Below are 16052 nucleotides of genomic sequence, written 5' to 3'. Positions count from 1 at the left end.
TTTTTAATTTTTAAAATTTTCTACGAATTTATTTTTGTTTAATTGTTATAATTGTTTTTTTTTTATTTTTATATTTGTCCAGCACCGCCGCTACCGCAACCGCTGTTTGAGTTCAGTTTCTTTAGTCAACTGATATTTGCTTCAGTCAAGAATTTTTCCGTAGGCCGTCCGGCACTACTAAGACTGCTTAGTGCGATTTTTTTTTCAAGGCTGTTTTTTTTTTACTTATATTTTTTTTTAATTTTTTTTGCTTTGCATTTGTTTGTTACTCATGTTCTTATATTTTGAAGTTATCTTGAAGTGCATATAAAATGAGCAAACAAACAATTCGCACCAAAGCCAAATTGCTGAGTACATTTAGTCATTCAACTCGTCACGACGCCAACCACAAAAATGAGTAAGAAGCAAAATAAAAAAAAAAAAAAAATTACAATAAATAATTTTACGATACATTTTCTTCGCTAAATTACCTGATTGATCTACGTCCATATCGAATCCATTTTGCGTTGGCGGTGATACAGAAAGTATTATGTATTCTCACAACTTCCACTCGAAATGATGTTATGACATTTATCACGTCACATATTTGGAAGTAATTATAATAAACCAATAATACGCAAATGGCAATTCAAGCTCACTCAATTTGTTATTGTTCTGAACATGTTCTGATCTATATTATCTATTGAAAATCAATTAACATTGGAATATGTGTGGAACGCCATATATGTCCTACACATACATTTATTTTTTTTGCTATTAATTTCTTTAATAAATTATACTTTTAAAAATTTATAATCTAACAATAAGTAAATAGAACAACGGCTGATAAGTCGGTAGATTGATACACTGGCAGCAGCAGACATATAAAATATATATAAATATATATGTATAAAAATATATATATAATTTTAAAATGACCAACTTTTGAGTGTATTTTGTAAAAAAGCTATTGTTTTATTGGTTATCTTATGGACTTATCAGCCGTAATGCTGTTAACTTATTGTAAGACCGTAGATTTATAACAGCAGGTTTAAAAAAAATAAACACGAAATATGTAAATAAAATATGAAGTAGCATTTATAATACGAAATTTTTTTTAGAAAGTGACGCTATATAAGATATTGGAAGTCTTTAATCTGCAGTCATTTATACCCCACAAAAATTCTGTTCTTTTTTTTTTATTTTTTGTGTAACGAGTTTTAAAGCAATCGATAATCAAGTCAGTGTGAGACTTCAATTCACTAAAATCACCCCGATGTCCGATGGTCACCCCTCTCGGGATCACCAATTTAGTATTTCTTCAAAATTGATCTTCCAGTTGATCGTTTTGGGAACGCCATTCCAGCATATACAAGCTGTTAAAGAGCTTTCCATTTCTCTTCATAATATTCCAGGCGCCGCATAATTTGAGTTGTGAATGTTTTCACTGTATTCTATTGAAGACATTTTATGTAAAATGTTGTTAGGAGAAGTTATATGCCCTAAAAGCTCTACTAGTAGTTTTTACTAGTAGACTATGTGTTTGCGGTTTCTGCGACGTTATGGCAATTTGAGCAGTAGGGAATATCTGTCAGTTGAAATCGTTAAAAATATTTGAAAAAGCCTCCATAGCCGCTCATAATTTGAGTCAGATTGTAATTCATTTCAGCATGGATTATATGCTCTGTATTATATTTAATTATTTATTATATTCAATTTATAAAATCTGGCGAGATCGTATAGTATTTAGTCTGTAATATTTGTAATATTTTTATTTTGTTCAGAGAAAGTTAAACCTACTCCGTTAACTGGTTATTGCAATAAATAAATCATTTTTACCACTATTTATTTATTATTGGTAGGAATTTTTTGAGATTTTTTGAAGACACACTTTGTCCACCATTCCTCAAACTTTTTTAACCCCCAAGATTTATTTTGCTCTTGAGTCTACTAAACACATATTTACGACAAATATTATCTCTTTATTTCACTAGAATTTATATGTTCCGTACCAGATTTATCACTCTGAAAACATGGAATACTCACTGGTTAAAAAATCTCAGGAATAACGGAAAAAGTGAACCAATTTAAAATGCAATTTATAAACTTTAGCTATAAGTACTTCTATATTGTAATTCGATTTATTCCATTAGTAAAAGAATGCAACACTGTCAGTTTTTAAGAGAAAAGTTTTGACCAACAATTTTCGCATCTGATTAAACCATTAGCTATCACAACATTTATAGTTCACTGAATTAGCATTCAGTGACTTCACTGATTTGATCATGTAGTAAGAACAGATGACGAAGCTTCAGCGGAAAGGGTATTTAGTTGAAGAAAAAAAGACATAGACATAAATCGCGTCTCCGATTTAGTGATCAAGTTCAGAAAGTACTAACTGTATTTATGTACGGGACTGGAGAAGGTGCGCATGTAAGGTGCCTGGAGCGATATGCTGCATCAAGCTGAAACCCGTTATGAAAGCGTATCTTTTAAATACTATCTTTTAAATGAAATAATTTTGAATTATTGTTATTGCATTTAATGTTTTGTTTTGGTAATTTTTGAATTCAAAACCATGCCATATAGTATTTAAACGATTGGATTTAACAGCCAATTTAACAATTAACGGGTCGCTGTGACCAATTAAGAAGTAGAAGAAAAATAAATTTATTTCACTCTATTTAATATTTTTAATGTGCTTCATGTTTTTGTCTTTTTAAAAACCAGTGCGTATGATCTTGCTAGTAGATAGTAATTTTCGTATATGTAAGTATATTTAGTAGCACAATTTCCCATTCAACATATCAAGTTGTGGCATCAAGTACCATGTGTAATACCCGCTTAAAGTGCAGAAAAGTGAGAAGAAAAAATTACAAAAACAATTAATCGGCGAATAATTGTGCCGTTATGATAGTAAGTTTTTCAATGTTGCCAAAACAAAAGTTATGTGCATTATTGCTAACATCCAAAATTCTTTTATTATAAACAACTGCTGTCTTAAGAACGTAGAGTCTTTCTGCTATCTTGAAAGCATCATATCAACAAATGGTGGATCTAGTGGAGACATCGAGAAACGTATCAAGAAGGCAAAACAACCGTTTGGTGACTTAAACAAAGTCTGGAGATAATCTTAGTTTAATCTCAACCGAACTAAAATACGAATATTTAACTCCAGCATGAAATCTTTCTTCCTATATGGATGTCGATCTTGCAATGCTGCGGCAAATGGCATCAATGCACTACAAGTTTTTGTAAAACAGTCATTACGCAAAATTATTAAAGTATTTTGGCCAAATACAATTCCAAATGAACGTTTATAGTGTTTAACTCAACAAACAGCTACAAAAACAAAAATCAAAAAACGTAAATGGGACTGGGTCGGTCACACTTTGCGTAGATAGATTGGTGATACCACAAGAATGGCGATTGAGTGAAACCCGATGGGTAGCAAAAGAAGAAGCATATCTGTACATATTTGGAGAAAACAAATTGACATGAAAATGAAAGACATGTGGAAAAGCTGACGAGAATTGATGCTACTTGTCAACAATCGTACTGAGTCGAAGATCTTTGTTGCAATTCTATGCTCTTCCTAGGAGTTAACAGAATCAATATATATAAATATGATAGTAAGTTAGGAAAATCTATATATTAATATGTTTCATGTTAAAATTGGACTTTAAGTAACTTTTAGAACCATACTTGTATTGGAAATCTTTATCTAACGAAATAAAAGACACACATTTTTCCATTAATAATTTAGTAATCTTATCATTGCGATACTTAGTATAATAATTTATATTTGTTATCATCTTTATACATACGTATGTATGTATGTATGTATGTATATCAATTGTGTAATATGAGCTACATATAAAATTATTTACAATAAAATAATTCATTCATCAATTGATTCATTCACTAATTCATTCCATTTGAATGAGTTCTTCAGAAACCGGATTTTAATTGCACAGCAAATTGACTTTGACTTTTGCTGACTGAGTCTGAACTGTTTTTTTTCCTACATACATTATTTTACAGCCACTTCAACTCATATTAAATTCTTGTTAATAAATTTTATGCACGTTCTTAAGCAGAAAAAACTTAAAAAGAGTAATAATAAAGACAATAACAACAATAATAGAAATAACAACAGAACTTACAACAAAACCAACAACAGAACTAACACAACAAAACCAACAACCAAATCAACTGCAAAAGCGACAACAATGTCAACCTCAGCCAGATTAACAAAAAATAACAGTGATAGCAATAACAACAATAACAACAATAACAACAATAAAATCATTTAAATATTGTGTATGAATTTATAGACTTGTTCGTAAGTAAATTCATCTGCACATATACACACATATATGTACAAATAAGAGCATATATATACAAACATGTTCAAACGAATGCCATATGCACGAAGTATACGTACTGTGCTGTATGTATGTTTGTGTGTACACATATGAGTGTTGAAAATGAGTTCGTTTTACTTTGAAATTCTGATAAATTTTACAGTGATTCATGCATTTTTATGATGATTACTTTTATATAAAAATACTTGAAAGTGTCGTTTTATGTTTTACTCTCTTGTTGTTCTTATTGTTGTTCTTGTTGTTGTTCTTGTTGTAGGTATTGGTGTTGGTGTTGGCATTGTTGGTATTATTGTTAGTGTTGTTATTTTTGTGCCACTGACTGTTATTATTTCATTTATTGTTATTATTGTTGTTTTTAGTGCATCTAGTGAATACCTTACACAATAAATTCATATGCTCTGTGGCATGTAAATGTAAATAAAAGATCGTATACATATATGTGTGTAGTGTGGAAAAGTAAGCCCACTTTGGTGATTCATGCCGGTTTCGCAAAATGATGCATTCAAATTTTATTGCTTGCATTGATGAACAAATGCACAATTAATTTTTTTAAGATTAGCATTTGGTACACTACAGACGGTCAATTTGATAGAACAAATAATTATTATATGTATGTGATTATGGATCATTATTTTAAGCGCGGTGTAGACTATTATTTTTAAATATCATTCAAGTTGCGCTCTCTCTTGCTCAAATTTGTTTTAACGACCGAACTTGAACATGCTCACATTCAAGAATTCTCATTCATGGTAAATTTTTGTAGAATAAGGGTGTTTACGCACGCTGTAAGTGTGTTAGTGCAACCACGCAAAAATATGCTCTTGAATGACGAATGCATGTTTTTGGGTGACAGACTATCATTCACACCATGTTGGCGAGAAGCTGAATGTTGAGCCAAAATATTGGTTACGTGTCAATCAAAGGTACCGACTATCATTTTAAAGTGTTATTCTTAGATTTTTTCTCTTAAATGACACTCAAAAATAATAGTCTGCACTGCGCTTTACACACGAAACGGTTTTCGAACTCTTTGTATCCGATTTTGATTTTAATTTACATATATTTTTTATAAAATAAAAATATTAATATTACTAAAATTCAACATAACATAAAAATAAAACAGAGTAATTAGTATATGCTTAACATCATACTTTGTATTGATCAATATTTGATTATTACACATAATTCATCATTGTTTATATTTTAAATAGCAATAACAATACATTTTCGAGTTCCGGCCTTACGCAGCATGTCTCTCCAAATGCCTCCGTTGCGTGTGCGGCTTCTCTAGTATCATATATTAAATGCGGCTAGTGCTTGATCACTCCATCGGAGACACGCTTCAAACACCTTTTTTGTTGGAGCACCTGTATCCATTCTCCCAACATGACCAAACCATCAAAGACACTGGATGTAAATTCGCTGATTTATATCAATTTCGCAATAAAATTAATAAAGCTTCTACAACTCTTGATTCATTGCGATACGGTAGTCGTCGCCAACTCGTAGAGTATCAAAAATCTTATGAAAAACTTTTCTCTTGAAAAGTGCTGCTACTGCAAATACCTTAGTCAATAAAATTTTAAATCATTTATAACGATACTTCTAATAAAGTTTTTGAAAAAATGATTCTAAAGATTAAATGCATACATACATACCTGATTTTTAAAATAATTTATAAAGAAATAATAAGACTTTACCATAGTGCTTCAATATATTCGAACACTTAGAAGTTTGCAACAGCTCAAGTATACTCGAATTCGAATATTAAGATCAAGAACTTTAAGTGCTCGGATTACTCGAAGAAAATATATAGATACATACATGCATAGATAGTTATTATACTTTATATTGACACATACAAAGAGCTTAGGCTCTTTGTTTTCCAAAAACTTTGCCAGGAAATTTACAAACTTGCTATATATGTCACACCAGTTTTATTTACTTAGTCATTAATATATACAAAGATGCGATTTGGGTCCAAATTACCTTCTTTTTGAAATTCATTTTTGGCAAAAAAAGAAATGCTTAACAATTAAGCATTAAGTCAGGATAAGTAGTTAGCGAAAGTTAACTGATACCGTGTAAATAGGCTAATGGTTAAAGTTAAATGAAATTTGGTGTGTATTATTATTACAAAGGTATTAGATAAATGCAGCTACCAGCTCTGTTTATCTAATACATTAAATTAATAATCAATCTTTTTATTTTAATTAATTGTATTAAGGGTTATTAGTTTTTTTTTGAAAATTCCACTCTTAAATAGGATCTTCATTTTATATATTGTAAGTTATACATCTTAATTTATATCTATATTAGCCAAAATATTACAGAATATTTTTTTATATATCTCTTATATTTTTTGTTTGGAGAACATTTACCCTAGAATAAATGACTTATATATAGTTAAAAAAAATTACAAATTGTTATTTTATATAAGAAAAACACTCTTAATAAAGATTTTTATGAACTTTCTGAGCTTTATGATAACATGACAACTATTTTTTTTATATTAAAATAGTTTCATTTAGAGCAATGTATTTACACTTCACATTTGTCATAATAGAATCATTAAAGAATTATCAAATGAGTCAAGTGTTTAAGATGAATACTAATTTGCTTGTAGTACCTTCATAGAGTATACTACCTTTATTATTGTTAAAACAGACGAAATGGGTGTGAACGAGGTTACTGCTCTGCGATAATAACTTACGTGTACGTATTCAAGTCAAAGAATCTATTATTCATAGCCCAACATTCACGATGAACACGTACGTCACGTAGGGAAAAATTGTTAGTCAGATTGTCAGTAAACGACGAATATAGTTAACTTTAATCAGCGTAATTCCATTCATTATACTCAACGACATCGAACTTCATAAGTGAAGTAGAAAACACTTGTATCAAACTAAGAAAATTACTTTTATTAAATTATGTTGGCTAAAATTTAAGCTATGCTACGAACCATAGAGAACACTTCTATCAAACTAAGTAAAATTAATTAAAAAATAAATTCTAATAGCAGAAGTTAAACTCAAGCTATGAACTCTAAAGTTAAACGATAACATTTTGACTATAATAAAACAAAGTTTATTTTAACTCTTTGAACTTAAGAGATACATATGTATTTATTGTATATATATATATACATATATATATACAAAACTGCTACTTAAACTAAAAACTGATTCATTGTAAGATATAAAAATATAACTTTAGATATACATATATAGATAATATATATGTTTATATACCTATCACAGATGACCTTTATAACCAAACTACAGTTAACTAGTAATCGATCAACAAAATCACTCGATAAGACCTTTTAAGGCAAGGAAATGCACAGAGAACAATGGCTATACATCACCATATCAAACATTTGCTCACCTAAATTTAACTTACACCAAAAGTTTCATGTACTAATGCCACAGAGGAATGACTGGGCACGGATCATACCTTTATTTGTTGGAGATTACTATTTGTGGTACACGGATGACTCGAAAACGTTGAAAGGACATAGTTCATAGTCCTTTCATAGGACTATAGGACATAGTTCAATTGCGTGCATTTCGACTTGTAAAACTGAATGATTGGAAAACGCAGCTCAGACTGATTGGGATAATATAATTGCCTGTAGACAAGCTCATGAATTTATGCCGAAACGATCAAAATCCAGAACTAGAGACCTACTAATGCTGAATAGAAGAGGTATCCAACTTATCAGAGAGTTTGTCACTGAAAATTACGGAGTTAAAAAACATATATTGATTATAGATATTACAAGGGACGATAGCTGCAGACTTTGTCACGAAGAGAATAAAACAGCAGAACACATTCTGTGTCGCTGTGATAGTTTCGCCAGATTCAGACTTTGGTACTTATCAACTTATAACGGAATTAGGCAACATAACTGCTACGCACCTATGGAACTTAAGTAGGTTTGTCACAATAAGGATGCATTGACGTTGTGACATAGTTTTCAACTCTTTTAAAATCTAATTTAATCTAATATAATACCTATCACAGGCGTACCACTTTATTCCTATATATAATATACCTATATATTTATTGTATTTATGTTATTTGTTTCTATTATCAGTAGTAGTATTTGTTCTTCCAGAACGTTCTCTATCAATCGTTAGTTATTTAGTTGCAGTGGAGGGAGTAACGAATTCTCTTCAATTAGCTAAAAAAAGCCGTTTTGAATCCACAATTCCTCGTTAAAGTGGGTGGAAGAAGGTCGAATTAGAACAAGCCAGAAGCATTTATAAAAGCGAGAGTCTGAGCAATGCTAATACTGGATATATAGCTGAGTGTGTTAAAGAAGGGGACACGCCATATTTATTATATTTATTATTTATTATTATATATATTTTATTTGTTTCTCTTATCAGTGGTAGTATTTGTTCGTCCTGAACGTTCTCTATCATCCTCTTTAATTAGCTACGAAAACTGTTTTGAATCCACAATTCCTCGTAATAGTGGGTAGTAATAGAAGGTCGAACTTAAACCAGCAGCCTAAAGCATTTATAAAGGCGAGAGTCTGAGGAATGCTAATACTGGATATATAGCTGAATGTGTTAAAGAAGGGAGCTCCCATAAACGTAAGCTTAGTTCTAGCCAAGTCCGAACGCAGACACAACACGTGTTTTGGTGTTCTTTCTTCAACAGTTGGTAGACATGCATTGCAGGAGATACTACATAGTAGGCCAAATCTAGCTCCATGGCATTCTATCAGTCGTTCTAGTGAAAAATTTTCACCTTAAAGCATCTTATTATGTTCGGGCGAAAAACTTTGTATATTTATAAAGCCTTATGCACTGATGTTTATACACAAATATTTTTATTTGTATGTATTGTGTTGTATATATTATATTATATATATCATATTGTTTATAACATTTATGTACAATATAAATAACTATACTTCGTGATTAATTCAAATTAATTTATAATACACAGATTTCTGCAATTCTTTAGTTTAAAATATGTTTGAAGAACACAGACTGAAAGTGGTCTTTAAAAAATTAATTAAAAATTTATTTTAAGCGATTTTAATTTAATTATCACTTAATTTTATACACGAGCTTACATGACATCCCAAGCACTACCTCCCGTGCACATGTTTTTCTATGAGTAAGTCAATTTGTTTTTAACATTTATCTTCTAATTTTTTTTTTTTTTTGATTTAATTACTGACTTAATTTATTATTAGTTTTGCTCAGACGTTATTTATATAATGTTCTTTTTTAAATATAATTAGAATTTTGAACAAATTCTTTTAGCTTCAAATGTGGCTGCAGTTACTTTTCTTATCGGAGCAAAACCAACAAAAAAGAAAGCAAAGATATTTGTTGACTGACATTTATTAATGCTTTGCCTAGAACACAGATAAGATTTAGTCAAAAATGCCGTAATCATTTCTTTTTCCTATAGTTTTTAATAAAAAAAAAACAGTTTTTAATAAAAAATTCATGGAAATGCGAAATCAATTATATTTTATTTGCTCACATTTTATTTGCGAACAAAAAACTTTCGTCGTAAAAAAATAAAGTAAATAGCATTAAATGCAATTATACGAATCTATATACGTTTGTTGATATAGTAAATGTGAACACTCTTATAGATGACTGAATCAATCCAATCAGTACATACTCGTACTCGCATATATATATATACTACCATAGCCATCTGCACACCTTCAGTCGCCTATTTTTCAATTAATTAAGGTTGAATGTGGAGGGTGTGCATCAAAGGCGCAGGCTGAGCTGAACATGCTGGTGATGATGCACCGTCAAACGCATGAATGGAAAATTGACCAGAAAAAGTTCTGGTTACTTCGTTTCGGACTTAAATTTCAATTTCAATTAGCCATCTATAGATAGATTCTTGAATGACAAATCGGATACTGTTGTCATTAAGTGATAGCGTGCGGAAGAAAATTTCTCTTACATTTCATGGAAATCAGATACACACTGCGCTATTGAATTTTTTTCCCTGATTAGCGGAAGAGAATTTTTTCTTTTATATGATAGGAATAAACTTGTGAAAATGAGGAACAAACTTGTGAAAATGAGGAACAAACTTGTGAAAATGAAGAAAATGTTTCTATTTTTCTATTTATTAAAGGTGATTTTACAATTAGCATTTTTAGCTTTTCTATATATGGTATATAATGTATAGAGCTGTGCAAAGGCTTCAATCACAGCAATCTTGGGATACTCAAAGATACTAACAACGATATCGGAGATTGTAACTAAGATAGACTCATCCCTGTCAATTAATCTTTTAATGTGCATAAAAACCAGGTGCAGTTTTTGCGAAACCCTTATTAGTTCTGTTATAACATGGATCTGCAATATGTTTATAGTTTAAGAGAAAATTATTAAGGAAACGTCGAGGTTAAAATAGTTCTTATAGAAAAAAAAAAAAAAAATCATGAGCGTTCGAACATATCTTAAAAAGAAAATGTGGAAAAGTTCACATAAGCGTAATATCGTTGATGACCGAAGCATGTTCAATAAATGGAAGAATGTCGTCCACTATCACAGATAATTTTGTATGTAGCGCTAAGTAATAGTGCGCAAGAAAGACCAAAGCAAAAATGACTCGATTGTGTAAGATGGAAAGGATATAGCAAAGCTTCAGGTGTTAAATTGGAACTAGGTGCTAAGATTTCAGGAAAGAGTATCATTATCCATGGGAAAGCTTGTTCGGTGCTATAATAACTTACTAACTTACTTAATTAGTTGACAAAGAATGAACAAGGATTATTATTTGTTTTTTTTTTATTTTTTGCTTTAGATGAATTGTGGTAGAGGTCGAATACTGAAATGCAGCTTGACTTTCGAAAATAATAAGAATGTTGTTTTTGTAGCAATATAAATACCTCGAACATAAAAAAAAAATAATAATAAAATTTTACAGACCATTTTTTTTTGTGTAGAGTATTGAGATATGTTTATCTTAGTTCCGCTCAAACTATTTCAAAGATTTTCTTAGTTATGGTAAAATAATACCGAAAGAAAGCACTTGGGGACCAAAACAATACTATAATATAATTCACTAGATATGAAACTAATTTTACACAATCAATAACTTGTAATAATATTTCAATATATAGTTTGTAAAACATACACTAAAAATAAAAGTGCTACTTCGTAGCATTTGTATACGAATCAACGTAATGTTACTCATCCAAAAAGTGGTTCAAAAAACGTATGAATATTTTATTTAAGAAACATAAAATTTAAAGTACAAATGAATGTGTGAAAGAGACGTAGAACATCTTCTGAACTAAATAAATTAAGACCCACATTTTTTTCCATCAAAACAGAAATTAATTTATTTAACAAACAAACAGCTTTAACAATCCTGACCAGCTTTTATTGTTGTTATGTTAAATATATAGTTTCTGTAGTTCAAGTTTTCCAATGTCTAGATGGAGAACATATATGCGACTAAGTGGTCCACTACTTTTTTATCTACACAACAGTGTCAGCATACAACGGACCTGGAGATATCTAGTTTGTGCTGGTAGTAGTTCCAGCTACAGTGCCGTATAGTGATCTATACAGTGATGAGGTGATCTATTGTGTACTAAGTTCAGGAATCAGTTTTAACCACTATATTTTTGTTTTTTTTTTTAGTTCCATTGATATAATATAGGTAAGACTGAGTTCTATGTAGCTGATATAGGTTAATAGTCTGAATTGTAAAATTACTGTGGCAATCAATCCTATTCTTGAACTCATATAATCTCTAATATTCATTGTGATAATACTACTTAATATGATACCTTAACTATTAATTGATTGTGGAATCATTTTAATATGTCTAAGTTACCTATTTTTTATATAGAATAAACATATGATTATGTTATTTATAACTAAATTAAGAGAGTCTATTATTAATTTTGTATTTTGTTTTTATTTTTTTAGATACACATTACGGCAATAAAACCATTGACATAAAAACTCCACTCTTCCCCAAGGATCTATTTACAAAGGAACAATTAGAACGTGGCGCCGTCATATGTCATATAATTGGTGTGATTTATATGTTTGTTGCATTGGCAATAGTCTGCGATGAATTTTTCGTGCCTTCACTGGACGTGATCATCGAGAAACTTGACATCACCGACGATGTTGCCGGTGCTACATTCATGGCTGCCGGCGGCAGTGCACCCGAACTATTCACAAGTGTTATTGGTGTATTTGTCTCATTCGATGATGTTGGTATCGGTACAATTGTCGGCTCAGCTGTATTCAATATACTATTCGTTATTGGCATGTGCGCATTATTCTCCAAAACTGTTTTAACCCTTACGTGGTGGCCACTATTCCGCGATTGTACCTTCTACAGCATCAGCTTACTGGTTTTAATCTACTTTTTCCGGGATAGCCGTATTTACTGGTGGGAGGCGCTCATCCTGTTCTTCATCTATATTGCTTATGTGACCTTCATGAAGTGGAACGTGCAAGTGGAGCAGTGTGTGAAGAGATTGATAACGAAAAATAAGGTGACTCGCGTCAGAAGTACAGATCAGCTTATGCCAGCAGTAAGTAGTTGGGAAGTTTTTTTGCAAAAAAAAAATTAAGAAATTAAATTAAATTAATTAAAACACAAATTGAGATTGAATCCGATATTAAATTTAAAATTATTTGAACAACAAACAGAAAAAAAATTTTAACAAATCTATTAAAAATTAATTTTTAAATAACAACACTGCGTATCCTTTGCCAGGATATTTAATGTTGCTTTTCTTAATTAAATTAACAAAAAAGGAGTTTCGATTTGAAACTTTTTAAAGTACAATTTAACTGTACTGTTTTTTTTCTTAATTTTATCAGTTTTGTGTATTTATTTGGAATATTTTATTTCTAAAAATTAATTAGTAAAAATAGTTATATATAAAATATATATATATATTTATTTGTTTTTTTATTTAATTCGATCATTTTAATTTTGTTTCCGTTTCTGATTTTCATTTCAGTTTAATTTTTTCTGTTCTTTATTTAATAAAATTTTTAATAATCGCACCAGCTGCATGTGTTTGTTATGAACTCTTAATACTTTTTTATTTGTAGTTTGTTTTGAGCTAGATTAAGATATATAATATTCTATATTCATATATATATATAGTATAAGGACACAAACTAAGCAATTATTAGTCGCTCACACTTTGCAAAATAGTAACATTAGTTTATAAACAATAAAGGCATTCTAATTTCTAATCACTTCAAATTTTATTTAATAATTAATATTAATTAATTTATTTTTATTTATATTCTTACTGAAACTTTAGTTCAACTACAGAACTTTGCTTATGCTCTAGTTATAATAATTAAAATTAATTAAAACTTAAGAGAACGTAACCTAACTTAATTACGAATAGTAATTAAAGTAAAAATATTAAAAACTATCACTTCCTAATCAATATGTATAAGAAATCAAAGAAATGTTTGCAAATTAATTCTGTTTTTATTTTCAATATACCATATATGGCCAGTTTTATCAACCATAAATACTGATGAAATGTTCTATTTGCTTATTAAAAACCTCTCCAAAGTTCAGAACTCAGAACACATGAGAAATAAAGTGAAGAAGAATTATTTATCACAAAACTTTTTCATTTGTTATTCTAATCTTCTTATGTCATCCTCATCTCTCAGTTGAGCATAGGGTCTCGTACGTCAAAGACCCTGTTACTCTAAAGATCAACTCAAAAAAAAACTAGAGAGTGTAGTTTAATAGTGCTTTGGGCATAACACTGCAATCGCTCGCTACATTAGTTGACAAATCTGACTTTAATTCAAATTCCTGCAATACAGAAATCAGGGTCTGTAACTTCATTGTGCGCAGTGTTACAGAAATGCCCTTGCTCAGCTTCATTATATATATATAAAATTTTCAAATATATAAAATTTTCTATTTTGTGAAAAGCAGCAAATATACGGGTTACTGACTTATTAGCATATTCTATTAACCTAAAGAATTTCTTTGCTCTTCATATTAGTCAGAAATCACAAAACTCCAATTGTATTTGAGGTTAGATTTTTTTTTGAACTTCTGTATTTTTGTTACTATGGAAAATGGAAATATCATCTATAATACTTATTGTTCTGATGCAGAGTTCTGATTACTAACTCTTTTCTACAACACTTACTAAATTCGTTTAATGAGTTTTAATGAATAATAGTGTTCACACCGGTTAAATGAGTTAAAATAGGAGCAATTGTACGGTCATACATTTTATTATTTTTATTAATAAGTATTTTTTAATTTATGTTTTAAAAAATTATATATAAATTTAATTTCTATATAAATACTAAGAGATGTATTTACAGTGCCTTGATGTGTTCAAAGCACTGATATACATAAGGACCATACCTTATGATAGGGTGCAACTTTATCTAAGGTTTGCGAACTTGTGAAATCCAGAAACTTGATTAGTAGGTTAAAATAGACGAAACCATTTCAAATAATATATATAAGGTTTACATGATCGTGCTCAATGTAAGGTATTGTCTATAAAATGTCTATAAATATAATATGATTACTATATAATCTAATGCAAGAGTCCAATTGTAATAATATGTAACATAAAAGTTGGAACAGTTTGCACTCTGAACTTACTAAAACTATTCAATATTAGTTAGTATTTATACTACATATTGAGCTACGATTTATACTACATATGGAGCTACAATTTATACTACATATTGAGCTACGATTTATACTAGATATTGAGCTACGACTTATTCTATATATTGAGCTACGGCTTATTCTACATATTGAGCTACGACTTATATTACAAATTGAGCTACAATATGTACTACATATTGAGCTACTATTTATACTACATATTGAGCTACGATTTATACTACATATTGAGCTACGATTTATACTAGATATTGAACTACGACTTATTCTATATATTGAGCTACGGCTTATTCTACATATTGAGCTACGATTTATACTACAAATTGAGCTACAATATGTACTACATATTGAGCTACGATTTATACTACATATTGAGCTACAATTTATACTAGATTTTGAACTACGACTTATTCTATATATTGAGCTACGGCTTATTCTACATATTGAGCTACGATTTATACTACAAATTGAGCTACAATATGTACTACATATTGAGCTACGATTTATACTACATATTGAGCTACAATTTATACTACATATTGAGCTACGACTTATTCTATTTATTGAGCTACTGCTTATTCTACATATTGAGCTACGATTTATACTACATATTGAGCTACGATTTATACTACATATTGAGCTACGATTTATACTACATATTGAGGTACGATTTATACTACATATTGAGCTACGATTTATACTATGTATTGAGGTACGATTTATACTTCTATTGAGCTACGATTTATACCATTATTATTAAAATTTAAACGTGAAATCGCCCAACAGCCTTTACTACGGCCAGAAGAGTCCGACTGTATCAATTTCACTATTGATTACACAAAGCCCTATAAAGCTTTGTGAACAAAGTCCAGCCCCAAATTTAGAAAAAAACTCTTAATCTGTTTTGGTGACAGATTTTCCATATAAAATAAGTTTCTGCTGTGTATTGTTAAAGCTGGACAGTTACAAAGAATATGCATGTCCTCATCTTTGAGGCATAATCTGTATTTCGAATTA

At 29.8% G+C, this 16052-nt stretch overlaps 1 protein-coding gene across 6 annotated transcripts in view; it reads left to right on the top strand.

Annotated features, from left to right (window-relative positions):
* Positions 1-16052, top strand: part of LOC119688977 (sodium/potassium/calcium exchanger Nckx30C) — a 299166-nt gene that overhangs the window by 45995 nt on the left and 237119 nt on the right. For 4 of the 6 annotated variants that reach the window (XM_038103690.1, XM_038103686.1, XM_038103688.1 and 1 more), the window contains exon 2: positions 12311-12930. In XM_038103690.1, the coding sequence (XP_037959618.1) occupies positions 12311-12930 (620 nt within the window). The remainder of the gene's footprint in view (positions 1-12310; positions 12931-16052) is intronic. The other 2 variants (XM_038103689.1, XM_038103687.1) reach the window with 1 other exon arrangement.

The sequence above is a fragment of the Teleopsis dalmanni genome, chromosome X (genome assembly GCF_002237135.1).
Source record: "Teleopsis dalmanni isolate 2A chromosome X, ASM223713v2, whole genome shotgun sequence".
NCBI classification, from domain to species: Eukaryota; Metazoa; Arthropoda; class Insecta; order Diptera; family Diopsidae; genus Teleopsis; species Teleopsis dalmanni.
Note: the sequence above shows the minus strand (reverse complement) of the source record. Positions and strands in the feature narration are given on the sequence as shown.